This window comes from Ahaetulla prasina, chromosome 1 (genome assembly GCF_028640845.1).
Source record: "Ahaetulla prasina isolate Xishuangbanna chromosome 1, ASM2864084v1, whole genome shotgun sequence".
Lineage (NCBI taxonomy): Eukaryota > Metazoa > Chordata > Lepidosauria > Squamata > Colubridae > Ahaetulla > Ahaetulla prasina.
In genome coordinates, this window is record NC_080539.1 from 141,163,399 (window position 1) to 141,184,283 (window position 20,885).

The 20,885-nt window shown below is 39.7% G+C and overlaps 1 protein-coding gene across 19 annotated transcripts in view; it reads left to right on the forward strand.

The window, feature by feature from the left end:
• Window positions 1-20,885, forward strand: part of DST (dystonin) — a 381,039-nt gene that overhangs the window by 259,236 nt on the left and 100,918 nt on the right. For all 19 annotated transcript variants that reach the window (XM_058176703.1, XM_058176715.1, XM_058176775.1 and 16 more), the window contains 6 exons: window positions 2,015-2,083; window positions 2,709-2,944; window positions 3,331-3,460; window positions 6,734-6,933; window positions 8,863-9,358; window positions 10,468-11,942. In XM_058176703.1, the coding sequence (XP_058032686.1) occupies window positions 2,015-2,083; window positions 2,709-2,944; window positions 3,331-3,460; window positions 6,734-6,933; window positions 8,863-9,358; window positions 10,468-11,942 (2,606 nt within the window). The remainder of the gene's footprint in view (window positions 1-2,014; window positions 2,084-2,708; window positions 2,945-3,330; window positions 3,461-6,733; window positions 6,934-8,862; window positions 9,359-10,467; window positions 11,943-20,885) is intronic.

The following is a 20,885-nucleotide window of genomic DNA, read 5'->3' on the forward strand; positions in this document are numbered from 1 at the left end:
AACAGATGGCCCAGAACAAACAAGTGCAGGATCAACCTTTTATTTATTTGCTGAATTGTACCACTGTATTCCGAAAGAGCAAAGCATTTGCTATCCGCTTTCAAACAGCAAATATTAGATGCAAACAAGCCTTGCCTTTTTGCATAATATGCAGAGGATGATTTCACACACAAGTTTTGGACATTAGTCTTTTCTGTTGGAGGACTGATTTTATAATGAATAATTGTATCCTGTTTGTGTAAAGATATCCCCTTAACTAAGATGTTGTCTGGATTGGTATGGTTCTACTGGTAGCAGTAAGATATAGATAGAGGGCTCAAAGCCCTTTTCAGGCACTGAATTTAAGCAAGTCTCACTTCAATATTTGTACAGTGTGTTATGGTGGACTTGTAAAAAAATCAAAGCATTTTGGATAAAAATTTGGTGGATTATGCAGAATATCTTGAAAAAGAAGATAACGTTTACACCACAGTTATTTTTATTGGGTATAATTACGGATTGTACAGTAATAGAGACTAAACTGATTTTAAATTTAATAGCAGTGAGACTATTGGTTGCGCAATATTGCAAGAAAGAAGATTTGCCTACAATTGAAGAATGGACACTTAAAGTATCGAACTTAGCAGAAATGGCAAAAATTTCAGCATATTTGAAAGACTATTCACAAGAAAGATATATATTGGAATAGAGAAGTTGGATTGATTATATTCAAAACAAATATCAGACTAAAAAGTATCAAATAGCTTATGAGTGATTGTAGGAATTGTATTGTATTAGTGTATTTGTTTAAATGGGAAAGGGGAGTTGGTTGCAAAGGGGAGAGGAGAAGTTATGGGTGATGGTTTATTGTTGTATTTTAGCTTATGATTGTTAGATGTAATACCCTGTATTTTGCTCTGGGAAGTCTTGGGGGATGGGTGGGGGGAGGGGTCGAGGGTAGGGCGGAGGGGAGAGGGCGGAGGGAGATGGGGGGAATAATTGTTGAAAAAAAAAATTGTAAAACTTTTTCAATAGAAAAAATATTTGTACAGTGTGGATAATAATCTACTGCACACTCCTAGAAGATTTAAATAAAATAAAATATATAGTTAAATATTAGGGACATAACAATCTATTGTAGGAATATTGGACTGTTTTTATAAATCTTTAGATTCTAAATATGAAGAACAGGACAGGGTTTTTTGTTGTTGTTAATGGAAGAGTTCCCTGTATAATATAGTAACAGTGAGAGGGCAGAACAATTTGTCTCCCTACCGTTGGAAACCAGCCTATTTATTAGGATTGCATGGGCTGGCTTCTCCTGCATCTGCTGGTAAATATCTCTTTAGTGAAAGCCACATGAAGGACAGCATGACTTGGGAAACTATTTAGACCAGGGGTGTCAAACTTGCCATGACACGTTGTCACGTGACATATCGCAACTTTTTTCCCTTTGCTAAACTGGGGGTGGGGGTTACCAGCGTGTGAATGCATCCAGGCCGTGAGTTTGACACCCCTGATTTAGGTGAAACAGAAGATCCTACATCAGTGCAAGGAATCTCTTGGTAGGACAATTCCTTACTCATGATAAAATTCTTAAAACAGCAGAGACCAGTTTCCAAAGGTTGAGTACAGTTTGTTTAAATAATGACATGCATCCTTCCAAAGACAACTTTCACAGCTGCGAGATAAACCACACATAGCCTCAGAATCAGTTATGATGTGATTTATTATAAAAGTTAAAGATTACTTAAGGAGGGCTAGTGAAGGAAAGTAAGGTTTTTCTCCCCATGATTTCTGACCATTGTTCCTAATGGGAAAAATGGGATAGAGCAAAATGGAGGGTTCTGTTCTACTGGTAACATATTCCCAATCAAATATGTATTATCTTTAATTAAGGTAATTTAAAAAAAATGAATGTGATCATTTCCATTTCCATGTTAAAACTAGTCTAGTCCTTATATCTGATGAAAAAGGATTTTAGAATTACTTAACTAATTATGAACTCTGGATCTTGGTTTTTCATTTTTTTAAGATGTACCTGGGGCAATACTGAACGGAGATGGAACAGCTACTAGTAATCAGGATTTCATGACAAACAAAGGTAAGCACCACTTAATTGTATTTCAACTAGATTTATACTAGAATGTTATCGTAGTTGTAACTTGGGCCTTTAGTGGATTTCTTGAAATCCCATAATTTTCTTAACAGTTAACATTTTTTAAGAATCAGGGCAAGATCCAGAATTCCAAATTTGTCTCATCCGTGAGGATTTGTTTTAACTGTGGGGATAAGGAGGGGGGTTTGAAGAAACAAAGATGATCCAATCCAGTTTGGGCACTCATAATCTTCCTTGGCTAAATCAAACTGAAATATGTTAGGAAGGTGATAACGGTATAAATCTATCAAACGGTACAAATCAGCATAAATACCTTTGTCATGAAATTGACAAACAGACTCTTAAAACAAGTATCCTAAAACAAGATACCTGTACAATTTTGACTTCATACAGTAACAGTTTGCAGCTTGGAAAATATTTTTTTCCTAAATAATTTTCTTTTAATATTTATTAATTTATCCATACTTAGCTATCAAAGAAAGAAGCAAAAATCTCTGTTTGTTTGTCTATAAATAGGAATTTAAACTTTTTGCTGTACTTGTGTCTTCAGATAAAATATTATGTAATGTAGTATTCAAGATAAACACATGTCGGACCCCCTTTCTCACAGAACTGACCACGATTCAAAACAGCATGTCAACTGTGAATCAGAGTTACAGTGACTTGGGAGCAACACTGAAGGACAAAAGATCAGAATTGGAATCGATGCTTTTAAATATGCAAAACATTCAAGAAGAGACAAGTTCAATGATGGGATGGTTACAGAAAATGGACACAGTTGCAGCCAAATGGGAAACAACTGTTCTTGACAGTGAAACAGTTAAAGAAAAAGTTGATCAGCATAAGGTAACTTCCATCTTCAAAACGTATCTATGGAGAATAATTAATGTGTAAAGTGAATTTTTAGATTTATGGAAACATCAGGTTAATAATATAGAAGACCATTCTGCCATACATTTTTGCACAGATTCATTGTGGACATCTGCTAAGCACGTCAGTGGAGTTACTGCTTGGTGATTTAGCAGTCTTACAAATCCCAAAACATATTTAACAATAAGTAAGTTATATCTGTAGTACAATAAGAATTTCACTTTTAATAGCCTGGAGTATTATTAAATTTGTGTAAACAGATCAAGAGATCGCCTGGTCACCGTTGAAGCCAAAATCTTGATTTTATCTACTTTTAAGCTTTACACAATTGCTTGTGTTTTTGTTCATTTTGTTTGTTGTAGCTGTTTGAAACAGAATTGAAGCAGAATGAGAGTAAAGTGCAAGAGCTGAAGGACAGAGTCACAGAGTTGCTGGAAAAAAACCCTGATTCTTCTGAGGTGCCAAAATGGAAACAAATGTTAGAGAAAATAGGTATTAACTTTTTGCTTCCTGTAGGCATTGGATAGATCTGAAAGTTAATATGCTAATATATTTAAATTCAGCAGTCGTTACCTGCTTGCATATTACTATCTGTAGCATCTATCTGTAGATTTATACAGCTGTATGTGTTATACTACTTACTCTTGTGTAGGTTGAAGTTTTCTATAGCAGTTCAGAATATACTATAATTCAATGTATTTTTGAGTGTAAACTCTCCAACTTATTCAAGATGAAAATATTAGAAGGTTAATCAGCTATGCCCACTCTGCTGCTATTTCAGCTTAATCAAGACCAAGGTATCGGCACTGTAGAGTTAGTATGGAAAACAGCCTTTTTATGTTTCTTCATGCTGTTTTTTGTTCTGTAATACATTTTCCGTGTTTTGTGTCATTTGGCTATTTTTCTAAAACATCCCTCTTAGACATTTTTGCCAGATATTGAGAATCTGACCATGTTTGGACAAAAAAATTATGCATAACAATTCTCCCATTCCCACCTCTCCTGGAATAATTGTATTTCAAAAAATGGTTTTTAACTTATGCATCATTGATTGTGGTGAGCATTGCCATACAAACCTGCAGGACAGGAAGCTATAAATATGTAACAATAATATAAAAAATTGTGAAAGAAGTTAAGGAAAGGGCATAGGCAAATAAGCAGATCACCCTAAAACAGTGGTTCCCAACCTTTTCTTGTTTGAGGCACAACCTTTTCTTGTTTGAGGCACAACCTTTTCTTGTTTGAGGCACCCTTGGAAAGCCTTTCAAAAGTTCCCGGCACCCTTATAAGGAAATAGATATTTAAAATCTCCGTAGCTCAAAAGTTCCCGGCACCCTCAAAAGATCTCACGGCACCCCTTAGTGCCGCGGCACACTGGTTGGGAACCACTGCCCTAAAAGAACAATTACATTACAGCAGTATATAAATAGACAGAGATTACATACACAATTGGCCTTCGTTTTAAGTTCAGGAAAAATATGTTATGCCCTATTTTCTAAAAATATCTTTTGTTAATAATGCTAAAAGGAGAAAAGCTGCTTCATGACAGACATGGAAAGCTAATTCACATGGAGAATTAGCTCCCTCTTCTTTTGTGTAAAGTATTAAAAGTTTTCTCGACTCACTCAGATTTCAGCAAAACTCAGTTGTGTCCTCAAGACATATCCAAGTGATACTTAAGCGTTACAACACAAATCCCAATCCTTTTCTAACAAAAGGAGGAACATGGTTACAGATACAGGCAGTCCTCAATTTATGACCACAAGTGAGCCCAACATTTATGTTGCTAAGTGAAAAATAGTTAAGTGAGTTTTGCCCCATTTTACCACTTTCCTTGCTGCATTTGTTAAGTGAATCACTGCAGTTGTTAAATTAGTAACTGGTTGTAAAGAGAATCTGACTTCCCCATTGACTTTGCTTGTCAGAAGGTCACAAAAGGGGATTGTGTGACTCCGGGACACTGCAACTGTCATAAATGTGAGTCAGTTGTCAAGCATCTGAATGTAAATCATGTGATCATGAGGATGCTGCAATGGTCATAAGTGTGAAAAATGGTCATGTTACTTTTTTCAGTGCCGTTGTAACTTTGAACGGTCACTAAATGAACTGCTGTAAGTCGAGGTGGTTTATTTTAGCTTCTGTTTGGTGAAAAGTATACTGTATACTGATAAGTGAAAAAACAACTTGTTATTTGTTATAATAGTAGAGACTATTTGTAGCTCAGGGTTGAACTGTTCAATGGTTGGTGCTCTGTGAGCTTGGTTTTTTGCTTCCAGAAATTTTATTACCTGTCTATGTCATATTTTCAGTGCTAGAAAAAGGGTGGGGTTTGCTCTCTGTTTATATACAGTATCTTGCCCTTTTAGTGTTAGTGGAAGTGTTGTTTTCTCCTTGGTAAAGGTAAAGGTTCCCCTCGCACATACGTGCTAGTCGTTGCCGACTCTAGGGGGCGGTGCTCATCTCCATTTCAAAGCCGAAGAGCCAGCGCTGTCCAAAGACGTCTCCGTGGTCATGTGGCCGGCATGACTCAACGCCAAAGGCGCACGGAACGCTGTTACCTTCCCACCAAAGGTGGTCCCTATTTTTTTCTACTTGCATTTTTACATGCTTTGGAAACTGCTAGGTTGGCAGAAGCTGGGACAAGTAACGGGAGCTCACCCCATTACATGGCAGCACTAGGGATTCAAACCGCTGAGCCAACCTTTTGATCGACAAGCTCAACGTCCTAGCCCCTGAGCCACCGTGTCCCGTTTTTTCCTTGGTAGTTCCTTAATTAGGCTGTTCTTTATTACATAATTGTCTGAGGTGGTAGTTCCTTGATTAGGATATTGTTTCCTGCTTGATTGCTTATTTGATGTTAATCCCTGCTTATCTTGGTGTTGATTGCTGATTAGGATCTATTTTGGGGGTTTTGTTTCCTTTTTTCTCTTTTTTATTGTCTCTTTGGAATGCTGTATAAACATCTGTGTGCCTGTTGATGACTGATGTGGCAACCTTCCAGGAATTCCCTAGCATTTTTGGATTTGGTTTGGTCTGGGATACTCATGTGGGACGTGGTGGCTCAGTGGCTAAGACACTGAGCTTGTTGATCGAAAGGTTGGCAGTTCAGCGGTTCGAATCCCTAGTGCCACGTAACGGGGTGAGCTCCCGTTACTTGTCCCAGCTTCTGCCAAGCTATGTTTGAAAGCACATTAAAAAAATGCAAGTAGAAAAATAGGGACCACCTTTGGTGGGAAGGTAACAGCGTTCCATGCACCTTTGGTGTTTAGTCATGCCGGCCACATGACCACGGAGACATTTTCGGACAGCACTGGCTCTTCAGCAGATGGGATGGAATGGAATGGAATGGAATGGAATGGAATGGAATGGAATGGAATTTTTTGACACACAAGGAATTTGTCTTGGTGCATATGCTCTCAGTGTACATAAAAGAAAAGATACGTTCATCAAGAATCATAAGGTACAATACTTAATGATAGTCATAGGGTACAAATAAGCAATCAGGAAACAATATCAATATAAATTGTAAGGATACAAGCAACAAAGTTACAGTCATACAGTCATAAATGGATGACCTATCATATTACAGACAGCTTGTAAGCATCCATTTACCCTCTTCCAAAATATACCTTTTCCTCTTCTGGTATGGTTTTCTGCCAGTATATTATTACTGGCTTAAGAGGTTTGCTGTCCAGTCTCCATTAGTGAAGAAAAGCATTTTCTAAGATGTAATTTTAAAATTCAATGTTTTTTTTTTTGTCATAGATTCCAAATGGAGTCAACTCAGCCAGGTGGCAGCTGATAGACAGAAAAAAATGGAGGAATCGTCAAATTACCTGACCCAGTTTCAGGCAACTGAGGCTCAGTTAAGCCAATGGCTGGTTGAAAAAGAATTAATGATCAGCGTGCTTGGACCACTATCAATTGATCCAAATATGCTAAACACACAGAAGCAGCAAGTCCAGGTAAATATTTTACTCTGTTTTTGTAATGGAGCTTGTGGGGATTTTTTTTCTGTTCAAAATATAACCAAAGTAAAATTTTGATTTATTAATAACTCTAGTGTAGTATACTTTTTCCTCTTGCAAGCTACATATTTCCTAATGAATATAAAAAACTAACAATAAGTTTGCTAAAAAAATTTCAGTAAAAAAAATCAGAGATACTGTGAGAATCCTAGATCAAGCTAAATCCAAAAAAGCCAAGGAATTCCTGAAAGCTTGACATTCAGACAAATCAGACATCAATAGACACAGAAAAATAAACTACATGTACATACCGTTCAAAGTGTGTGCTAAAATTCAGATATATTGTTATAATAATAAAAAAGAAAAATAAACAAAAACAGAATAAACAGAACACATTATCTTCAGCAGTCAATGAAACAGGCATTAACACCAGATAATCATACAGAAAACAATATTTTCTAATCAAGTAACTACCAAAGGAAAAAACACTACCCTCCCAATCCTGCAAGGCAAGCTAGTATATATAAATGTGAAGTAAACCCCACATTCACTAGCACTGATGATGTTACCTAGTTGAGTAATGAAATGTCTGCAAGCAAGTAACGAAGCTCAGAAGATCTTGCACAAATGATTCCACAGTTCAACTCGGAGCTACATATATTCTCTTCTATTGGCAGTATTAAATATTTTCAAACTGTCTTCAAAGGTTTACTGAACTCCATCTCTCTCTCTCTCTCTCTCTCTCTCTCTCTCTCTCTCTCTCTCTCTCTCTCTCTCTCTCTCTCTCTCTATATATATATATATATATATATATATATATATATATATATATATATATATATATTTGTTTTCTGAGGTTTTCACGGGTGTTTGTATATAGGTCTTTGGTTGTTCGGGTTTTCTCCCGTGTAAAATTGGAAGTGTCTTGGCGACGTTTCGACGAAGTCTCATTCGTCATCTTCAGGCTTCAGCTTCGTGCTTCTGGGAGCAATGTGTGATCGCAGCTGTTTCTTCCTTTTAACTGCTAGTGAGGGTTTGAACTGATTGGGTGGGAGCTTGGCTGTGCTCTGATTGGGTGGGGGGGGTTTGTGCTCTGATTGGCTGGGGTGTGTCCTGTTTGAGTGGGTGCTTGATTGTGCTCAGATTAGTCAGACTAATCTAATCAGATTAGATAATTACTAATCTAATCAGATTACTAAAACTAATCTGAGCACAACCAAGCCCCCACCCAAACAGGACACCCCCCCCATCCAATCAGAGCACAGCCAAGCTCCCACCCAATCAGTTCAAACCCCCACTAGCAGTTAAAAGGAAGAAACAGCTGGAGCATACATTGCTCCCAGAAGCACGAAGCTGAAGCCTGAAGATGATGAATGAGACTTCGTCGAAATGTTGCCAAGACACTTCCAATTTTACGTGGGAGAAAACCCGAATAACCAAAGACCTACATACAAACACCCACGAAAACCTCAGAAAACATATATATATATATCTCCCCACCCACCCACATTAAATTATATATAATGGCATTAGCCAAGATAGATTAAAAGAGTTATATTAAGAGTATGGAACTAAAGTTAGAGATAGTTGACCTGTTAGATAGGGTTGATTGTGACTTAATCAAAGGTAACTATACTACAATTGAAGTCAGTATTTATTATCATTAAGCCTTTTTACTGACAAATAAAAGACCATATGCAGCCAACTGGATTTTTGCTATTTTTTATAGAGAGGAGATAACCTGTTAAACAGGAACAGCCTTTCTGAGAAAAGTCTAAATAATGATTCTGCATATATAAATATGGCTTTGGCAGAACAGCTTCCATTTATATGAAAAATGGCGCAAACTCAAGTACAAACTAGAGTGATGGTGGTTCTTCCTTGTACTTGCCCAGAATTAACTTCTAACATGTTCTGCCTCCTCAGATTCTCCTCAAAGAGTTTGATACCCGGAAACCCCAGTATGAACAGCTGTCTGAAGCAGGTCAGGGAATCCTGCAGAGGCCAGGAGAGCACCCACCTACTCATGAAAGAGTGAAGCAGCAGCTGACAGCAGTGGCACAGAAATGGGATGGTTTAACAGAACAGCTGAGCGACCGCTGTGGTCGAATTGAACAAGTCATTGTCAAAAGCACAGAGTACCAGAACTGTCTGAAAAGCCTCTCTGAGAAACTTAGCACGCTGGAGAATAAGTTCAGCCAGAACCTGGCTATAAGCGCAGACCCTGATTCTGTCAAGCAGCAACTGGAAACGGCTCAGGAAATAAAAGGCAAAATAGACCAAGAAATGTTACACATAAATGCGGCTCAGGCTGTGTGCGAGGAATTGTCTGCGTTGGTGGCAGAAGATTACTTGAGAGCTGAACTCGTCAGGCAATTAGAAGGTGTCTTAAAGCCTTTCAAGGAGATGGAACAAAAAGCAGGTAAGTGGCAAAGCACTTAAAAAAATAAAATACTAAATAGTGGGGAAATGTACCATTTCTTGGAATGAAAATTAACCAGGGTTGCAGTTATCCCCCAGATAGCTAGAACATGTTTGAAAGAAAAGAGATATCCCCTGGGGCCTGAATTGTGTGGATGGGTAGAGATAGGTCTGTTTTTCTAGATTTGATCAGTATCTTGGATCTCTGTATTTGATACTGAACGAGACACAATTGATAGAAGATTTATACACATGAACAGATTATTTCAGCACCATGAACTATCACTTTCCTTGTTCCTTGATTTCAAGAACATTGAAGAAATCTCAACGCATATATTTCTCCTGTGTAGATATATTTTAAGCACAATGAAGTTTCACACAGTTTCGCTGGGAGGTTAGAATATGGAGGAATTATACCATGGGAAGCAGTACTAAATTTCAGATTTAAACAGGGCACACTTTAACAGAGCATAAAACCCTTCTAACAGACATTGGCAATGATACTTGCATTTTCTCTGGCACAACTTTGAAGAAAGCTTATGTGATTACCATTTTGTAATAAAATGTATTGCATGTTTATTATAAACTAAAGGAGACAGTTAATTGCATAAGCAATACATGTTATTTCTATTACACTGTAATTGGAAGCACCTCTGACACTGATAATAATCCTGGACATGATTTATTTTCTCAGATTCACAGGAGTATCTCCGTTTAAGATTCTCCCAAAGGTGTTTTTTCAAGAGTCAACTGGACTTTGTTTTTTCTTTGAAGAAGCTTCTTGGATGAGAAGCGAAACGTCTTCAAAGAAAAACCAGAAACTCCATTTGACTCTTGAAAAAGTACCTTTGAGACAACCATGACCCAAATGACTGAGAATTTCCATAGTTTTGCTACTTCTGACTTTATTTTACACTTTAAAATAATCTTACATTATTCAAATACTATACATTTTGACTAGCTAAATCCAAATTGTTATATTCTGTAACTATGGCATACATTTCTTAGAAATAACAATTCTCTTTGACCGAAATAATATCCATCCTATTTTAACTTTGATTTGGCTTACAGTATTTTTCAACAGTTGTTTTTTTTTAAATCTTTTTTTAGGCAGTCTCATTGAACAACTTCAGTTAACATATGCAAGTTCTCATCAATTCCAACAAATGTCTAAAAACTTTCAAGCATGGCTGGACACAAAGAAACAAACACAAAGTCAGTCTCCTCCCATTTCTACAAAGCTAGAAAGCCTGCGGTCATTAATTGAGGATCAGAAAGAATTTAAGGCAGCATTGTCTGACCAGATTGGCTCATATGAAAAAATAATTTCAGAAGGTGAAAATCTGCTTCAGAAGACTCAGGGGTCAGAAAAAACAGAATTGCAGTCCCAGCTCAACAGGCTCAAAGCCAATTGGGATGAGCTGCATAAGCAAGTGAATGAAAGGCAAGATAAGTTGAATGATTGTTTGGAAAAGGCTCTCCGATACAAAGAACACGTGGAGGTCCTGCAACCCTGGATAACCAAGTGCCAAAATAACTTAGCAGGTATTAAAATAGGTATCAATCCTGTTGAGATAGAGAATTCCATTGCTCAGGTGAAGATTTGGCAGAAGGATTTGGACAAACACCAAGGGATTGTTGAGTTGTTAAGTAATGCAGCGGAGAGTTTTCTTAGCGCCTGTCAAACTGATAAGGATATTATTGAAGAGGAAAAGAAACTATTGCTACAGAAGATGGATATAGTCACAGAACAGTTACATATTAAAACAGATACTCTGGAAAAGATGTCTCGGAGATTAAAAGAGTTTCAAGAATCATCCCAGGACATTAAGGAGCAGTTGAAGAACACTAGGGAACAGTTAGAAATACACAATGCTCTTAAACCTCAGACTTACAGTAATAAACACTTAACTATTATGCAGACGCAGCAGAAAGCACTTCAGACATTGAAGTCACAAGTGGATGTGACAAAAAAACTTGCCCAAGATCTGGTAGTGGATGCTTCTGATTCAGCAAATGTCTCTGACATCTTGTTGCAGGCAGAATCATTGGAAGAAGAATTCAACACTGTCAGTCAGCAGGTTGAGGAGAAATGTTCCTTCCTGGAGACTAAGCTCCAAGGAATTGGCCATTTCCAAAATACCATTCGAGAGCTGTTTTCTCAATTTGCAGAGTGTGATGATGAGTTGGATAGCATGGCTCCTGTGGCCAGGGATCTTGTCACTCTGCAGTCCCAACAAGAGGACATCAAAGTTTTCCTTGAAAAATTGCAGGAACTGATAAGCAGCAATGAAAATGCAAACAAGTCATGTAAAATGATGTTAGCAAGTGAAGCAGAGGCGTCTCCTGATCTTGCCGGTATAAAAAGGGATTTAGAGGCTCTGAATAAGCAGTGCAACAAATTACTGGACAGAGCAAAAACTAGAGAAGAGCAAATCGAAGGGACTATTAATCGTGTTGAAGAATTTTATAGCAAACTAAAGGGATTTGCCAAACTACTTGAGGAAGCTGAAGAACACGAAGAGTCCCAAGGCCCTGTTGGAATGGAAACAGAAATTATTAATCAACAACTGAAAGTATTTCAGGTAAGAAAATTCTCCCTATAGCTTTAGAACAGAGCTGTCAAAATACTATATACGCGGCAAATTTGTTACCTCAGTTAACTCATTATCTGTTGTCCAACATATTTGTGATTGATGAGTACAGGCCATGGTGTGCGTTGAAGATTTTGGATTATCCACAGTTTTAGCCTTGGTTTGCTTTTTTAAAAAATTGTTTTATACATGTGCAAACTTTTGCTTCTCTTAAAACTTTTTGAAATGTTAGGTTTTCTGCACAATATGCTTGTACTGTTGTTTCCTACTCTTTGATGCAGCTCTCACTGGTTTCTATATGCTGCAGAATTGTTTCACCGTGTTGGTGGATGTGCCTCCTGATTGTGTTGTTGGATGATAGCGCTGCCCATATAATCCTGAGTCAATTATAACAACATTACGACTGTGAATAGATGTAAACGAAATGGAATCGGATTTAGTCTTTGTTTGCATAGACCTATATCTCTTACATAGTCTTGCCCCTTTTTTGGGAATAAGCCCATACAATGTTGTGTGAAGGCCAAATATGGTTCTCACCCCCCCCCCCGCAAAAAAAGAAGCTGCTTTAAAAGTTGCAGTAGACCTTGAGATGCTTTAAGAAACTGTATGTTTTTTTCGCCTTTTGTTGTTACTCTGGTCTGCTTAGATACTTTCAAGAATAGTTGGAGGGATAATGGATAGTACTGGCAGCCTCAAACCATCCTTCTTTCCATATCCAGGTGAAATGCAGGCAGAATAGTAACCTGAGAGACAGATATTGGGTAAGGAATTCAGTTTCAGTCACCGCACACAAAGAGCCATTATACTGTCATGCAAGAAGAAGCAGATGCAGCTCTGATTAGCGCTTTAATATCAAACAATTCCAAAAGCAAGACAATAAGGAGAGCAAGAGGAGGAGGAGGCTATATAACTTGTGTTCTTCTCAACAGCTGGCACAGAGACATACATTTTCATACTTACATACATTGCAAAGCGCTAGGTAAAGCCAAGCCAAACATTTGTTCCAGGGGTTTTTCCAAGAGTCACAACCTGGGATCAAGCCAAGGATTATGTACTCAGGAGGACCTATCTAAGTTAGGTTCCCAAGATCAGAGAAAGTGCCAGTCGGTCAAGAAAACAAAAGAATGCGGAGGTGAGGCGAGGCAAAGGCCGTGGGCCAATAGTTTGTGTAGTTCTGCTGAAACGCAGCTCTGGTTTCTATCTTTTAACCCAGGCTCTCTTCCAAAAAAAGCCGTCTGGCAGAATTTATTTTAATCTCTAGTGAGTCCAAGGATCCCCACTGTGAAAGAAAAAGAAATTACCCTGTATTGGACTTCAAGGCATAAACTTGAATTTCATAAACTGTTCATTAGAACTGCCCAGGACAATGCTGTAGACTGGAAGAGTCCTTAGGCTGTAGAGAAAAGAAACCAAGCAAAAGCTTTTTTTTTTTTTTGGATCTGCTATATTAACTCAGAGGAGACTGATGTAACATGCTTAACATGGAGCTGTCCTTAAAAAGGTACTGGAAGATTAAGCTGTTTCAAAGTGATGCCACTGTATTGTTAGGTAAAGGTAAAGGTAAAGGTAAAGGTGACTCCACATACGTGCTAGTCATTGTCAACTCTAGGGGGCGGTACTCATCTCTGTTTCTAAGCCGAAGAGCCAGAGCTGTCTGATGACAATTCTGTGGTCATGTGGCCGGCATGAATTAATGCCGAAGGCACATGGAACACTGTTACCTTCCCACCAAGGTGGTCCTTATTTTTCTACTTGCATTTTTACATGCTTTCGAACTGCTAAGTTGGCAGAAGCTGGGGCAAATAATAGGAACTCACTCTGTTATGCAGCACTAGGGATTCAAACTGCCGACCTTTCTGATCAACAAGCTCAGTGTCTTAGCCACTGAGCCACCACATCTCCTACCATATTATTATCTAAGGCTGTACACTGCCCTGAGTCTTCAGAGAAGGGCGGTATAAAAATTTGAAAAAAAAAATTAAATTCAAATTTGTTTATTACAGCCCTCAGGCCAGATACAAATAAAATATTAAATAAAAGAAGTTTTAAATGAAATTAATATGAATATATATAAAAATAAAATAAATGAAGTTTTACATGTGTGTGTGTTGAGAGAGAAAACAAGCATAATGGGGTCTAAAAATAATTAAGAACATAGTTACTAAAATAAACCCACTATTATAAGAATTTCCAATCCTAAGTATGGAGTATCATACAAATGGTAGCACAGAACTGGGCGACTTAAGAAGTTATTTTTGAGTCCTTGCTGGAGAGTCCTTGTTGTCTAGGGCTGCACAGGTACACAATTTCATTCCAATATGGTTGTGCTTATTTTGGGGTTGAGTTCAAGATACTTCTTATTTTTAAAGCTCAGTTGGGCTTGAAGTTGGTTGAATGTGCAAGATTGACTCTGGATTGGTTACCGAGACCAGAGAGCATTTAGCCTCATGCTGTAGCCCATCTTCAGGGAACTTCTCTCTACTGCAATATGTGCTTTGGGTTAATTTTAATTCTCATGCACTGACATCGCAGACAGAGATAACTGGCATAAGCAGCTAATTATAATTAATACATTGGATCCTTGATAATTAAAGGATCGCTTTCTTTCATATATTTTCAATGGTGCACTCCAGTGTCTGTAATCTTGCTCTTTGCCCAACCTCAACACAAATATGGTTGGAAAGAGAAATGGAATATCTTCAGTCGTGGCGAGTTTTGTAACATCCTTCCCAGAAGCTGTACATGGCCACATCACTACAAACATTTAATGAACTGATTGACTCCTGACACTTCTAGGAAGCCTTTAGGCAGGGTCAAAGAAGGTTTGAAAAAACATTTGCTAGTATGTCCAACTGCTGTTCATTCTATTGCCTTGTTTTTTGCTTTCACAGAGAGCCATTGTACTTAAATCACTTTAGCCTTCTATAGTGGAGTGTCACCCACTTGAGACAGGCCAGGTTAGAAAATAGACACCATAAGAACTACTGGAACCCTGCTTTAATGTTATATGACATAACAACAGAATTTTGAAGGTCTGACAAAGATTCTCTCTATCTTATACCAAAGAAAGTCAAGGCATCGCAATCTAGAGATTCTTCCTAACTAATTCCTTTCTTTCTGAGCTAACCTCATATTTTCACAACAATTTTTGATAATGATTATTGCAGTCTTTCTTCATTGTCATCACCTTTATATGAAGAAAGCAGAGATAATGTTGTTTCTCAAAAAATGCAGGTCTGACTGATTGGGTGAAAAAAATAATATCCCAGGAAGCAATGTTGTCCATTCCATCCTCAAACTGCAAAAAGGAACTAATTCTACCCTTTTTCAAAGCAGAATAAAACCTGCAGAAAAATGTTAAGGGCTTACAAAGTTCCAAAATTTGGGAAGTCTGGTTAAAGACTTTTTTTTAAAGTTTTTTATTTTAAACACTTTGAAATGAAAGACAAAACATACATTTATATACATATCACTGTTTATCAGCTATTCAAAGCAGTCCTTTCCTATTGTTTATACATATTTTAATTCTATCTTATTCTACGTTTATTTATCTACCGTTCTTTATTTCATCTACATTTTACCTTGTTGTTTAGTTTTCTTATCTGACCTATTTTCTAACCATTCATACCATTTGCTCCAGACCTTATACTATTCTGTATCTTCTTTCTCTTTGATTTCTTTTGTAAGTTTGCCCATCTCTGCACATTCTAGTATTTTTTTAATTAATTCTTCCTCTGTTGATAGATTTTCCTTCTTCTAATTTTGGGTGTAGGCTATACCTGCTGCTGTTAATATATGGGCTATTAAGTATTGCGTATCGTTTATATAGTTTTCTGTTGGGATCCCTAATAAAAATTGTTCTGGCTCTCCCTTTATTGGTTCCTGTATTATTTCCTGTAACCACTTTTTGATTTTGGCCCAGAATTGTTTTGCCACTGGGCAGGTCCACCAGAGATGATAGTATGTTCCGTAATTGCTCTTACATTTCCAACACTTTGGTGAGTTATTGGGGAACATCTTTGCTATTCTGGCTGGTGGGAGATGCCATCTGTGAAACATTTTCATCTAGTTTTCCTTATATGCTGTCGATATTGTCAATTTCATATTTATTCTCCACATCTTTTCCCACTTCTCTAATTCTATTGTATGGTTAAAATTTCTTGCCCATTTAATCATGGTATATATTCACTATTTCCTCTTCCATTTTACACCGTAACAAAAAATTGTATGTTTTACTAATTAGTTTTTGGTCCTTCCCGTATATTATTTTATCTAATTCATTTTGTTCCAGTTGTATCTGATTTAGAGTCTTCTAAATATTTTGATCTGATTTGGAGATACGTCCACCATTCGACTTGTCTATTCAAATCCTGTTCCAATTCTTGTTTCGTTTTTAATTTTTCCAATTCATTTAATATATCCCTGTATCTAATTATTTTAGGACTTTTTTATTTTTTTGTTTTTTTTTTAAATGTTGTTTTATCAACAAGATTAAAATGCAAAAGAGAAAAACCGAAAAACAAACATCCAACGCTAAAATTGTACGCAAAAAGGATAAAGAAAGGGATCCAAATATGAAATAAATTTAACATTAAACAATATAGAATCCATCCCAGCTGTATGCTGAGGAGAAAAAAAAAAACCCTGATAAATTCTCCTCCCCTTTACTTAGCGACTCTACAAATAGTTATAAGCTCTCCCACCCCGATTCAACCAAAATACTTTTACTGCTTTGATTAGAGACGGAGGACTAGACAGCTTTATAAGAGACTGGAAATCATTTGTGGACTTTCTACGTGTTATATACAATAACAGATGGTTAACAGGGGCCTCTGGTGGCTCAGGCTGCTAAGACAGTCTGTTATTAACACAGCTGCTTGCAATTACTGCAGGTTCTAGTCCCACCAGGCCCAAGGTTGACTCAGCCTTCCATCCTTTATAAGGTAGGTAAAATGAGGACCCAGATTGTTGGGGGCAAAATAATAATAATAATAATAATAATAATAATAATAATAATAATAATAATAATAATAATAATAATAATAATAATAATAATAATAATTTAATTTTTATACCGCCCTTCTCCCGAAGGACTCAGGGCGGTGAACAGGCAAATAAAATAATACAATATATTACAATAAAACACATTTTAAAAAACTTATTCAAAATAGCCTAAATTTAAAATACCATACAAAATATAAAAAATAAACCCCAATAAAATCCATATTTAAAAACCCTATTTAAGCCAGTCCTGCTCGAAAGAATAGATATGTCTTCAGCTCGCGGCGAAAGGTCCGGAGGTCAAGAAGTTGTCGAAGTCCTGGGGGAAGCTCGTTCCAGAGGGTAGGTGCGCCCACAGAGAAGGCTCTCCCCCTGAGGGTCGCCAGCCTACACTGTTTGGCTGACGGCACCCTGAGAAGACCCTCTCTATGGGAGCGTACCGGCCGATGGGAGGCATGTGGTAACAGAAGGCGGTCCCGAAGATATCCCAGTCCTATGCCATGGAGTGCTTTAAAGGTGGTAACCAACACTTTGAAGTGCACTCGGAAAACCACAGGTAGCCAGTGCAGCCTGCGCAGGATCGGTGTTATATGGGAGCCACGAGTGGCTCCCTCTATCACCCGCGCGGCCGCATTCTGAACCAACTGTAGTCTCCGGGTGCACCTCAAGGGGAGCCCCATGTAGAGAGCATTGCAGTAGTCCAGGCAAGAAGTGACGAGGCCATGAGTGACCGTGTATAAGGCATCCCGGTCTAGAAAGGGGCGCAACTGGCGGACCAGGCGAACCTGGTAAAAAGCTCTCCTGGAGACGGTCGCCAAGTGTTCTTCAAAAGACAACCGTCCATCCAGGAGAACACCCAGATTGCACACCCTCTCCATCGGGGCCAATGACTCGCCCCCAACAGTCAGCTGCGGTTGCAGCTGACTGTACCGGGATGCCGGCATCCACAGCCACTCAGTCTTGGAGGGGTTGAGTTTGAGCCTGTTTCTCCCCATCCAGACCCGTACAGCTTCCAAACACCGAGACAGCACTTCGGCAGCTTCATTGGGGTGGTCAGGGGTAGAAATGTACAGCTGGGTGTCATCCGCGTACAGTTGGTAACTCACCCCAAAACCACTGATGACCTCACCCAGCGGCTTCATGTAGATGTTGAACAGGAGAGGCGAGAGAACCGACCCCTGTGGCACCCCACAAAGGAGGCGCCTCGAGGTCGATCTCTGCCCCCCTGCCAACACCGTCTGCGATCGGTCGGAGAGATAGGATGAGAACCACTGAAACACGGTGCCTCCCACTCCCAGTCCCTCCAACCGTCGCAGCAGGATACCATGGTCGATGGTATCAAAAGCCGCTGAGAGATCTAGGAGAACCAGGGCAGATGAATAACCCCTATCCCGGGCCCTCCAGAGGTCATCCACCAACGCGACCAAAGTTGTCTCCGTGCTGTACCCGGGTCGGAAGCCGGACTGGAACGGGTCTAGATAGACAGATTCATCCAGGTACTGGGGTAACTGATGTGCCACCACACTCTCAACAACCTTCGCCACGAAGCGAAGGTTGGAGACTGGACGGTAGTTGCCCAAAACAGCTGGGTCCAGGGAAGGCTTCTTGAGGAGAGGCCTCACCACCGCCTCTTTCAAGGCGGGGGGAACAACACCCTCCCTCAAAGAAGCGTTGACAATCCCCTGGAGCCAGCCTCGTGTAACCTCCCGGGTGACCAGCACCAGCCAGGAGGGACACGGGTCCAATAAACATGTGGTAGCATTCAGCCGCCCCAGCAACCTGTCCATGTCCTCGGGAGCCACAGGATCAAACTCCTCCCAGATGGTCTCAACAAGACTAGCCTCCGTCTCCTCGCCCGGAACTACCCAATTTTGGTCCAAACCGTCCCGAAGCTGAGCGATTTTGTCAAACAGATACCTGCTGAAATCCTCAGCACAACCCTGTAAGGGATCATCGCCACCCTCCTGATGAAGGAGGGAGCGAGTCACCCTAAACAGGGAGGCTGGGCGGTTCTCTGCTGACGCAATGAGGGTAGAGACATAGGCCCGCTTGGCCTCCCTCAATGCCACCAGATAGGTCTGAGTGAAAGACCTAACTAGTGTTCGGTCAGCTTCGGAACGGCTGGACCTCCACGCGCTCTCTAGGCGTCTTCTCCGGCGCTTCATCTCCCTCAGCTCCTCGGAAAACCAAGGAGCTGGTTGAGACCTACGCCGGGTCAGAAGCCGCAAAGGCACGACTCGATCCAAAGCGCCCACCGCGGCCTGTTCCCAGGCCGCAACAAGCTCCTCGGCCGAGTCGTGGGCCAGGTCGCCAGGGAACGGCCCAAGCTCCATCAGGAACCTCTCCGGGTCCATCAGTTGCCTGGGACGGAACCAACGTATTGGTCCCGTCTCCCTGCGGTGTTGAGCGGCGGTCCGAAAGTCCAGACGAAGGAGAGAGTGGTCTGACCATGACAAAGGTTCAATGACTAATTCTCGTACTTGCAGATCACTCAACCACTGTCCAGAGACAAAAATCAGATCCAGTGTGCTTCCCCCCACGTGGGTGGGGCCGTCAATTAGTTGGGTCAGGTCCATGGCCGTCATGGAGGCCATGAACTCCCGAGTCGCTGTCGACGACACACCGGCTGATGGCAAGTTGAAATCCCCCATGACCATAAGCCTGGGGGTATCAACTGCCATCCCGGCTATCAACTCCAGCAACTCGGACAGGGCTGTTGCCACGCAGCAAGGAGCCAGGTACGTGATCAACAAGCCCACCTGCATCCTACGCCCCCACTTCATGTAAAGGGATTCACAACCGGCTATCTGAGGAACAGTGGTCTCCATCGGCTCCAGACTCTCTCTAATAACGACCGCCACCCCTCCACCCCTACCTTGGGCCCTCGGCTGATGAAATGTCCGGAAACCCGGTGGGCACATCTCCACAAGGGGAACCCCCCCCCTTCCGTGCCCAACCAAGTCTCCGAAATGCCCATAAGGTCCGCAGCCCCCCCCTGTATAAGATCATAAATCAGGGGGGCTTTAGTCACTACGGACCTAGCATTGCATAACATCAGCCGAAGGTCCAAGCTCTGGGGATACTGGGGATAAGTTGACTTTGTATATAATATACAATCTGCTAACATAGTGTAAGCCGCCCTGAGTCTTCGGAGAAGGGCGGGATATAAATGCAAATTAAAAAAAAACAGAGGGATTTGAGGATTAGTATAATGTTTGGGTTAATCTATTGATTTTGTTTTTTTTTCATATATATGATCAGATATTGGGTCAATTTGATAATCAGCTAGACATCCCCTTACCTGGAATATTTGTTTGTCTATTATAAGGACTGATTTTATAATTTATAATGCACTTTTTGCTATATTGGTATGACAAATAATGTGATTTAAAAACAGTAAAAGCTGAAATACCCCTCTCCATTGAAACTGCTTCACTTATCTGTGGTAAGAAAGGTCATTAAATGGGGCAAAATTCATTCAACAAATGTCTCACTTAGCAACAGAAATTTTGAGCTCAATTGTGGACGTAAATTGAATACTTGTACTTGAATAGTTCATTAAATGCTTTTTTGTTTCCTAGGTGATTAATGTGGGTGCTTTAAAGGGTAAATTCAATATGGTTCTAGTCCTCAAATATGGGTCAGAATATGCCTTCTGATAAAACTTCAGGCAAAATCTGGGCCGAAATAGGTATTTCAATAGATAAGATGAATTTATATTAAATTATTTGAGTAGATTATTTGAGTAGTAATGGAAACAGGATTAATTTCCTTGCAAGTGTTGTTCTCATCCAAAGTAGCTTTGTACTTTTTAATCTCCACATATATAGATGAGATTCTCCATTCATATAAATGAAAGTTATCTTTCAGGCCATATACCTTTCATACAGGGGTATCAAACTCAATTTCATTGAGGGCTGCATCAGGACTGTG